This window comes from Petaurus breviceps, unplaced genomic scaffold, assembly GCF_028583685.1.
Source record: "Petaurus breviceps papuanus isolate PSGF00001 unplaced genomic scaffold, PetGlider_PUasm1.0 173, whole genome shotgun sequence".
Lineage (NCBI taxonomy): Eukaryota > Metazoa > Chordata > Mammalia > Diprotodontia > Petauridae > Petaurus > Petaurus breviceps.
The window spans coordinates 27847715-27857840 of record NW_027185759.1 but is presented as its reverse complement, the minus strand read 5'-3'; the positions used below and the strand labels follow the sequence as shown (position 1 = coordinate 27857840).

Sequence of the window (10126 nt, the reverse complement as noted above, 5' to 3'; positions counted from 1 at the left end):
TTCCTTCCTTCCTTCCTTCCTTCCTTCCTTCCTTCCTTCCTTCCTTCAACATGCTCAGTCTAGGAATAAACAATACTTGTTGGAGAGTCAGGAAGGTTTTCATTATCTTTATTTTACATTTATTCGCTCCTGAATAAATGAGTAGTCTCCTGAAAAGACTACAAAGAATCAGACAAAGGCAAGCCCTTTTATGCTGCTTCTGTTTGAATTTCCTGCCTTGTTCCTCCCTTTTGATCTGCCCATTACATAGGCTAGTTAAGCATGTGTGTTAATGAAAAGTTGGTGACTATCCCTTGATGCCCAGTCAGTCTGAGCCAGCTTAGTGCAGGTCTCTTCCAAGGGTAATCATATAGATTTTTTCCAGTTATATGATTGGATAGGGGCCTCTACCCTTCCTATCTTATCCTGATGTATATCTTCCTGCACGTCCTATGCAGGATCTGTTTTTGAAATACCCATTGTTCCTATAGATTCTGTGGAAACCAAACTGTCAGGATTTCTAAAACTTCCTTTCTTCCTTCCTTCCTTCCTTCCTTCCTTCCTTCCTTCCTTCCTTCCTTCTTCTTTCTTTCCTTTTTTTCTTTCTTTCTCCTGTTTTTTTGGCTGGTATGGAGAGCTCCCTATTGGTAACTTCTTCTGACAACTTTTCTGAAAATTATAGTCAGAGGTGAGCGGGAGATGTGGTGACTTGCCCAGAGCCACACAGCCATTGTGTGTAAGCCGTAGGATTTGGACCCAGATTTTCCCAACTCCCAGGAACACTTAATTTACTCCACCATGTTGCATCTCAAAGGACATAATATAGATATTCTTGTTCTCATTGTACATATAGGGAAACTGAGGCCTAGAGAAGTTAAATAATTTGCTTGGGGGATATAATTAGCCAAGAAGTGTCAAAGGCCTGTTGTGCAGGATGGTCTTCCTATGTCCACTTTAGTCATCACAGCTCACTTACTATCCAGGAAAGGCAACACAGTATGAGCTGGTGTATATGATAAGAGCACTTAATAAATGTTTGTTCCTTGTTGACAGGGGTGGTATAGACCTTTCATGTCCCTCTCCAAGCCCATATAACACACATTCTGAGGACAACCATTAAAGATCTCTTTTCCCTCTAGGCAGATTTAAAGAAGAGTTCATTTAGTTGCCTTCTTGGCATCAGTTTTGACACAGCCTAGGAGACATCTCTGAAAGTACAGTTTCATGTGGTAATATTAAGATGATTCTCAGGACCTTAGATTTAGAAGTGGAAAAGACCGCAGTTCAACCTACCCATTGGCACAGATGCTGAAACTGAAGCCCAGAGTCCTGTCCAGGGTAATGCAGGCAACTAAGTGACATAGGAGAGAGAGTGCTGGACTTGGAGCCAGGAAAACCTGTGTTCGAATCCTGCCTCTGATGCTTCCTAGCTGTGTGGCCCTGGCCAAGTCATTTAACCTCTTTTACCTTCAGTTTTCTCATCTGTAAAAGGAATTTGGACTCAGTGGCTTTTAAGGCTCCTCTGGACTCTAAATCTATTATCTATGGCCATATGGTGAGTAGAGACAGAGATGGAAAATGAACCCAGGTTGTCTCACTCTGGACTCAGATCTCCCACACTAGTGCTGCTTTGTGAAAGCATATGGAGTCCACACACAGCCAGGGGGTGCAGTGGATAAATGGCTGCCCCTGGACTCAAGAAGACCTGAGTTCAAATCAAGTCTCAGTCACTAGCTATTTGAATTTAAGCAAGTCATTTGATCTCTGCCTGACTCAGTTTTCTAATCTGTAAAATGGGGATAATAATGTTAATTGCTTCCTCACATCATTGTTGTAAGGATAAAATGAAATATCTCTAAAGCACTTAGTGAACTTTAAGCTTTAAAGTTTTACATAAATGCTAGCTATGATAATGCTGCTAATCTCTAAAATTTAGGCACAGCACAAAACAGCTTGTTCAAGTATTCTTTTCATGGTTAATTTAAGAAAAAAAACCCATTGGGAATACTTTCCCAACTGTTTCTGAGAAATTAATGAAAACTAGAAGATTTCACTTATGTGAGGCCCAGGAAAGAGGACAAAACTTGATTAAATATAAAATATGATGACTGCAAAACAAAACAAAACACAACCCAACAACAGCAGTATTTCATTTCATGGCCAATTGTGGTTAAAAAAGTTAATCTGGCAAGAGTCATGGAGAATATTTCAAGCATTTCTTTTTTTTTTCCTACAGGTTTCAAATAGAACAAAAATTAGATTTCAAGGAAGTTTTCAAGGCTCTGAATATAACGGAGATATTTAGTGGCGGCTGTGACCTTTCAGGGATAGCAGGTAGTGTGATGCATGATTGTGATATTATTCAAGATATTTTAAAGTATGTTTTCAGTTTTTTTTCTTCCCCTTAGTAATGCCCCTTAAATGCTTGATTTTAAAACTCAAAACAATAGACCCCATAAAACACAAGCACAGACGACATAAACGTCGCTTCTGTACATACACGCTGCCAACGAGCTCTCAGATGCTTTCTGCTAAAATAGTTCCCTTCATGGAGCTCACAAAACATTTTGGAACAGTTAGTTAAGCCTGATAACTGCAATTTTTAGTGAATTTATGGAGTTCAAATAGAACTATGAGTCCTTATTGCAGATGCTTTCATTTCTAGATCTCTAAAATGGGAATAATAACCTCACAGCCCTTCTCTAAGGAAAGCTAATAAAAACTTTCAGAAGGCATTTTGCAAATGCTAATGTAGGAATATTAAAGTCCTTGAAACAGTTGTCTGTAAGGTGCCACCATTCTCTATTCTAGAATACAGAGGCCACCTCTACCACGGGTCTTATTAAAGACTCCAAAACATTTTACTGTCAGTCCTTTGTGGGCGAACGATGGGCAGGGCACTGGGCTTGGCATGGGAAGATACAGAGGCAAGAAAGACCCAGTCTCCACCTTCAAAGATTTTATACTGACTTGTATTCAGTAAACCTTTACTAGACAAAGATTTTCCACTGCAAATCTATAGCACAAAGCAGGTCACTGAATATCTCTGCTGGGATCACATCCTGATCTATCATTGTTAGTGGTCATAGAAATAGAACATCTCACCTAGAAGGCCCATCTCTTTGGGTGAGTGAGTGGAAAACGATGTGGCACATTGTTGCCACTGAACTCCACGTGCAAAGCTCAATCACGGGGATAGGTAATGCACAGTCTGACGTCCACACATGGCTTTGTAAAAGTTTAAGATGCATCCTTCCAACATGAAGGGAAAATCAAAATTACTCTCACAACTCTATTGATGTTATTTTGATGAATTGAAAAGGCAATACTTATTGATACATCATGTTCTCTCAAAGATTCAACATGGTAGTCTGCCATAGACATACCTAAGGGTCCTCTAGCTAGTATGATATATTTAGCATAATATAATAATTACTTATGCATTATGGGATTAGAGCTGGGAAGGCTCTTAGAGATAATAGCTAGATGTGAAATGGATGGGGCACTGGACTTGGAATCAGAAAGATCTGAAAGTAAATCCTGACTCAGGCTGGAGGTACTGTGATTATGATTTTCCTCATCATGGTTCCAATATATCTTGGGTTGGCATAAAAAACTAAATGGGAATTTGGGGGTAGTTTTGTGGAAGCTGCAGGCAACACACAAAAGCCAGCAGATAACACAGAAAAAGTTTAGAAACTGAGAAATGCATAAAATGTATGGATAGTATTGTATAATATCAACATATTTCATCTTTTAATACCGTAATAATCCAAACTTCTTCTCTGGTATGAAGTGAGAGCAAACATTGCACATGGATTTTCCAGAATGCAAGGGCGCCACACCCACAGCCTCCAAGATGTGGAAGGGACAACTACAATCTTGGGCAAGCCATTTATTTTCCATCAAGCTCAGTCCCCTCATCCTTAAAATGGCAATAATAACGTCCTCATTTTACATGAGGTAATAACACCTCTTTTACTAGTTTGTTGTGAGGATCAAATGAGTCAACACATGTAAAATACTCCAGGAACCTGAAACAGGGTATGTTAGTTAGGGTTATGATTAGCTTGGACTCATCTAAGCCAATCCTCTCATTTCACAAATGTGGAAATTGCTGTTCAGAGAGGTTAGAAGTCTTATAAATAGGAAACAGCAAAGCAGAGATTCAAACCTAGGTTCTCTGACAATAAATGCAGCACGTTTTTCCCTGTATCACAGAGCATTTAGGGGAAAAATACTATAGCTTTGTCAATGAGGCTAGTGAATTCTGCCTCCTACCACTGGTCTGGCTAGCCACTCAGTCTACAGAATGTAGTATTCTACCTGATATAAGAATTTGACACACTCCCCTGGGCCTCTCAGATTTTACTTCAATAATGGTCTCATCAGTGTGAAGCATTTGAAGTAATATGGTGGGTTCTGGTTGGAATTGAGAGAACTGGGTTTAAAAGCTCTCTCTGCCTCAGTTTCCTCATCTATATAGAGGATCTAGTACTTGTAGCACCTACCCCTTAGGATAACGGAACCACACAATGTATTAGCGTCTATCTCTCCTTGTTTAATAGGTGTCTAAAATAGTTTATCTATATCTCTATATACATACATTCATATGCATACATATAACTATTTACCAATCCTTTAGAGTTTTGCTGTAGACTAAAGATCAAAGAGTTACATTAGGAATAGTAAAAAAAAAAAATAAAAAGGATAAAGGACGGGGAAGTAGACTAATCTCTTCTTTTATATTAGCAGAATATAGACCTGTACAAAGAAAAAGCATGTACCTTAACCATGGTTGGGAAGAATCTACATGGCAGGGGCTTTGTAAATCTAATCAAGAAAACTTTCACTAAAATGTTAAGAGGAAAGTGGGGGGGGGAGAATGCAAAATGGGAAAGACATTCTTTGCCTATTCTCTTAATTTATTTCTCTCCTGTTATCTTCATCCGAACACTCTCCCCTCTTCTTCTATTTTTCTATTCTGGAATTCCTATATAAGGGCATCCTTTCTTTGTTATAAAATACTATTTCCCCCCTTAGTTTTGTCAGATTCCTTTTAACAGACTAAGATAGCACCCCTTCAACTTTCTAGCATCTTTCCCTATGAATTCTTACACATTACCAGTAGAGGCCCTAGAATGACATTCACATATTCTATTAGGATCCTGGGAGGTATTTTTTTTTAGTCCCAGAGACTTGAACACATTTAAAGTAGCTAGGTAATCTCTAACTATCTTTTCACCTGCTGTGGAATTTCATTTCTTCTTCATGTTGCTTGTTAGATTGAAGATCATTCAATCTTCTGGAGGAGAGAGAAGTGAAACAGAAATTAAGTGGTTGTGCTCTCTCTCTCTCTCTCTCTCTTTCTCTCTCCCTCTCCTCCCCCATCTCTCATTAACATTATCTCATTGTTCTAAAACAATGGGTCTATCTCTTCCTTGATTTATGATTCTTCCAAATAGAGGAGAGGTTAGAAGACATCTATCCCATTAGAATACAAGCTCTTTGAGAGTAGACATTGTTTCATTATTTATACTTATATTTCCAGTGCCTGATGCATAATAGGCAGTTGTAGATTGTGAATTGATTGATGATAAATTTTAGTGGATTCTGAAATGTAAATTTCTCCATCTCCTCCTCCTCCTCCTTCTCTTTTTCCTCCCTCTTCTTCCTACAACATTTTCCATCCTTGATTATGTGACTCTTCCCACTTTTTGTCCATATGCTTTTTAAAAATCTGAAGTCATCAGAGAGCTCCCAGTGCAACTCCATTGTTTTCTATAGACATATATTTTGTCACTGATATGAATCTCAACTATAAAGATAAAATTGCAACTTAAAACATCTCCTGTCCCCTTATGATATTACTTTTTACAGTCTCGGGCAATGGGATCATATCATCTTTTCTCATATTTTTCTTAAATTTCATTTCCTAAAACTTAAAGTATATGTCTGATTACTCATACAATTTTGTTTTTGTTACATACTAAACATTAATTTGATTACTTTCTTCCAAGGTTCTTGTTACTGCTTTTTCAACCACCATATTTTCTTATTAGATGGAACTTAGTCCAGATTATTTCTCCTCATTCCTTCCTCTATTTTCTGAGAGATTTTTAAGTTACCTTAAGCATGCCTCAGATGCCCTACTTTTATCAGAATCATACTTGCAGTTCTAGTAGACTTTGAATTTAAACTTAATTGTTAATCATTAACTTTATACTTTGCCTCCAAACAAGTCGTGTAATTTATATCAAGGAAGGATAATCCATTCCCTCTGTCTTGTTAAGTTGTATTTTCTCCCAATTATATTGCTTTGTTTTTTTTCTTTCATCTTCCCTCAAATATTCTCCACTGTGCTTTAATTCTCAAGTAGTAATGCTATTTTTCTTCCCTTTCTATTTCTTGATTCTTTTTGAAAATACTCTTCTGCTGGCCTCATTCAACCAAATTACAATATCATCAAGTCTCAATGATATCTATTTAATTGTTTTTTTATGAAAATTTAAAGTCCATTTCATTTTTTATATTCTATACATTGATACGTTGAATCTTTGATGTTATTCCAGCCTTAGTTCTTTCCTCTTTTCATTTTAGAATTGCTGGGAGCTATTTATATCTTTTATATTCATATTTAATATTGCTTGCTTCATAATATGTAATTTTCTAGTTTATTTTCTGGATTTTACCTCTCTCTTGCCCTCAAAATTCCACTGAAAGCTTTCTTGATTAGATTAATAAGTAACTTGACATATGTGAATCACACTCTACCTCTTCATAAAAACTCATCATTTTGTCATTATAGAAATTACTAAGCTCTCTTCTTCATCCTTTTTTGAGCATTCATAATATAATTTTTTGGTTTATTTATTTTACTGATATTTTATTTTTTCCAATTACACATAAAGACAAAGTTAACATTAATATTTATGAGATTTTGACTTCCAAATGTTTCTCACTTCCCTCCCTAAGAAAGTAAGCAATTTGATATAGGTTATATATATGCAATCATGTAAAACATATTTCCACACACAATATAGCTCTCAAATATTAAAAATAAAACAATATGACCAAAATGAGTTGAAAGCGGGTATAAAATACTGAGCAAGATGTTAAATAAAAATAGAAGCATAATTTTATATCTTTCTCACAAACCTATAACTTATTTATTTATCCCATTTCCTAACATATTCAAAGGACTAAATTAATATGGTCTTTTATAATCCAAGATACTTATTTTAATATGGAATCTGGATTCTTCTTGGGTTTGGTCCTGATTTGGGGCATTAATCCAGTTTAATGTCAAAAGCAACATCAGCTTCTCATGGATGCTGGTGGTCATCATGTTTTTCGCTTTCTGGCTTAGCCAGTGGTTTCTTAGTCTTTCACTATCTATCTTCCCAGTTTCTCCCTCCTTCCTACAATAAAAATCTGTCAGGGAAAACAAACAAACACATTTCTGATTCTTGGTTCCTTCTTTCTAACCATTTTGTCTTTATGACAGAAGAAAGGAAGAAAGCTATTATAGTCCTGAATAGGTTCCTCTCACTAACAGAATGAACGTTGTCATGCTATCTTTTTTCAGTCAAAAAGGAAAAAAAAATTCACTCTGTTTTCAAAGTAGATGAAGTAGTTCCCTTTGTCAATAGCTAATTTCTGGTATACTTTCTATTGCTATTCCTCAAAATTTCTCTATCATGACTCTGCTTTATACCTCTTTAGGAAGAGGTAACATTAATAAACTACTTTAGATACAGAATCCTTTATTGAGAAAGATTATTTAATTCATTCCAATTTAGCAAATATTTAATTTATTATCTCTCAAATAGCTCCTTCTCCTTCATGTAAAAATAAGCTAAGGTCAGTTATAACAAAAATATCTTCCCAAGACCCTATTACTCCATTCAGCCATGATTCCATCTCTTTTCTCCTCTTTACTTCCAAACTTTTGTAACGAGTAGCACACAATTACTGTGTCTACTTTACCTGCTATCAGCTCCTTCATTAATACCTTTCTGTCTGGTGTCTGCCTCACAAATTTACTAACATTGCTCTTCTTATGAACAAATCTCAGAATCTTTTCCCAGTTCTTTTTCACACTGACTTTGCTTAGCATTTGTCCTTGTTGATTGTCTCATTTTTTCTTGATGCTGTCTCTACCTTTTGCTTCCATGCCTCTGCACTTGAATGGTTGGTTCTCATTCTCTAACTGGTCCTTCTCTGTCTCTTTCATTAAATATTCTCCCCCACATACATATATATATATGTATATACATGTATTATTATATAAAAATTATTATATATTACATAAATATAAATAAATATTTTTATATATTAAGAGTATGACCTTGGTTCTCTTCTATATCTAATTTTTTTCTGTTAGCCATCTCATCTATTCCCAAGGCTTCAATCATCATCTCTAAGCAGATTATTCTAACCCTCCCCAACCCAAATATAGACCTCAAGGTTTGACCTCTCTCCAGAGCTACACTTCACGGGGGTATCTTCAACCAAATGTCTCACTAGAATCTCAAAGTCATCATGTTTAAAGTTGAACTCTTCATCTTTCCCCAAAACCTCTGTTCTCCCCTAATTTTTCTATACATGGTACCATTATTCTTCAGATCACACAGGTGGTAGCCTCAGAATTCTCCTGATATTTTAACCCTTACACTTATATTCTATCTTGTATTGTCATTCATGTTGCTTTATTCCATCGACCTCTTTCATCAGAATATAATCCCTTTGATGGCAAAATTGGTATCTTTTTACATCTTTCTAGCTCAGTACCAAATGAAATCTGTTACCCCTTTATTCAGTCATTTCAGTTGTGTGTGCCTCTTCATGACCCCATTTGAGGTTTTCTTGGCAAAGATACTGGAGTGGTTTGCCATTTCCTACTCCAGCTCATTTACAGATGAGGAAACTGAGGCAAAGAGGTTATGTGACTTCTCCAGGGTCACACAGCTAGAAAATGTCTGAGTATGGATTTGAACTCAGTAAAATGAATCTTCTTGGCTCCAGTCCTGGTAATTTATCTACTGTGCCACCTATCTGCCTGTGACTACCTTTGGTGGGCATTTATTACATATTTATTAAATTGAATTGATAATACATGTGATAATGAAGAAAGCATTGATTGAAATCAGAGGTCACATCTCTGATAATGCCTGTGTAACTTTGACCATGTCAGTTATCTGCCCTAGGTCTCAGTTTTATATGTAAAATGAGAGGATTTGGACTAGAAAGGCACTGAGGTACCTCCCAGCACCATATCACTTAACCTCTGATCCCATTATGTTTAGATATGGTTCTAGAAGTAATAATTGTGCTACCAGCAAATCCCCAGCAGGAAAGGATCAATGTCCCTATTTGTCACCGGCAGTTTTACTTCTAGTTTCTCTATTCTCTCCCCCACTTCTAGCTGACCTCTGCTTTCCAGAGCCGGGGCTGACCAGCTACATCTGAATGAGAAGCATTTAGTGGGGGGTTGCTATGAGCTGAGCACTGGGTGAAGCCGGGGTAGAGGAATGCAAAAGCGGCTTGCCTGTCACAAGGATGAGCTAAAGGATAAGACAGTCCCTGAGGCCTGCTGACAGACAAGCGTGGAAGCCCTGAAGTCATTTCCCTCATTAATTCATGACAAAGTCGGTTAAGTATGTAGTCTTGGACTTAGATTCAGGAGACTTAGCTATGAATCCTATATCACCTCTTTAATCATCTGTGTGGTTATGGACAAATCACTTAGCCATTTACAGCCTCACTTTTTTCATCTATAAAATGTGGTTGGGGGAATAGAGATGGGAATTGTGATCTCACAGGTACAAGGAACTCCCAGAGGAGGAAAGTTCCTCCCCTAAGGCAGATTGGCATCCTATATTCCAATCACTAAAAGTCTTAGAGAGTTCCCTAAAACCCAGGGGTCACACATCTAGTACATGTCTGAAGTTAGACTTGCAATCTGGTGTTTGAGGCCAACTCTCCATCACTGTACCTATATCCACCTATATTTTTGTTTCTCCTTCTTCTTCTTCTTCTTCTTCCTCTTCTTCTTCTTCCTCTTCTTCTTCTTCTTCTTCTTCTTCTTCTTCTTCTTCTTCTTCTTCTTCTTCTACTTCTTCTTCTTCTTCTTCTTCTTCTTCTT

General features: G+C 36.9%; 1 protein-coding gene across 1 annotated transcript in view; it reads left to right on the top strand.

Moving 5' to 3' along the window:
* The window catches only part of SERPINI2 (serpin family I member 2), a 39955-nt gene that overhangs the window by 15531 nt on the left and 14298 nt on the right, over window positions 1–10126 (top strand). Inside the window, exon 5 of the mRNA XM_069083662.1 lies at window positions 2216–2313. Within this exon, the coding sequence (XP_068939763.1) occupies window positions 2216–2313 (98 nt within the window). The remainder of the gene's footprint in view (window positions 1–2215; window positions 2314–10126) is intronic.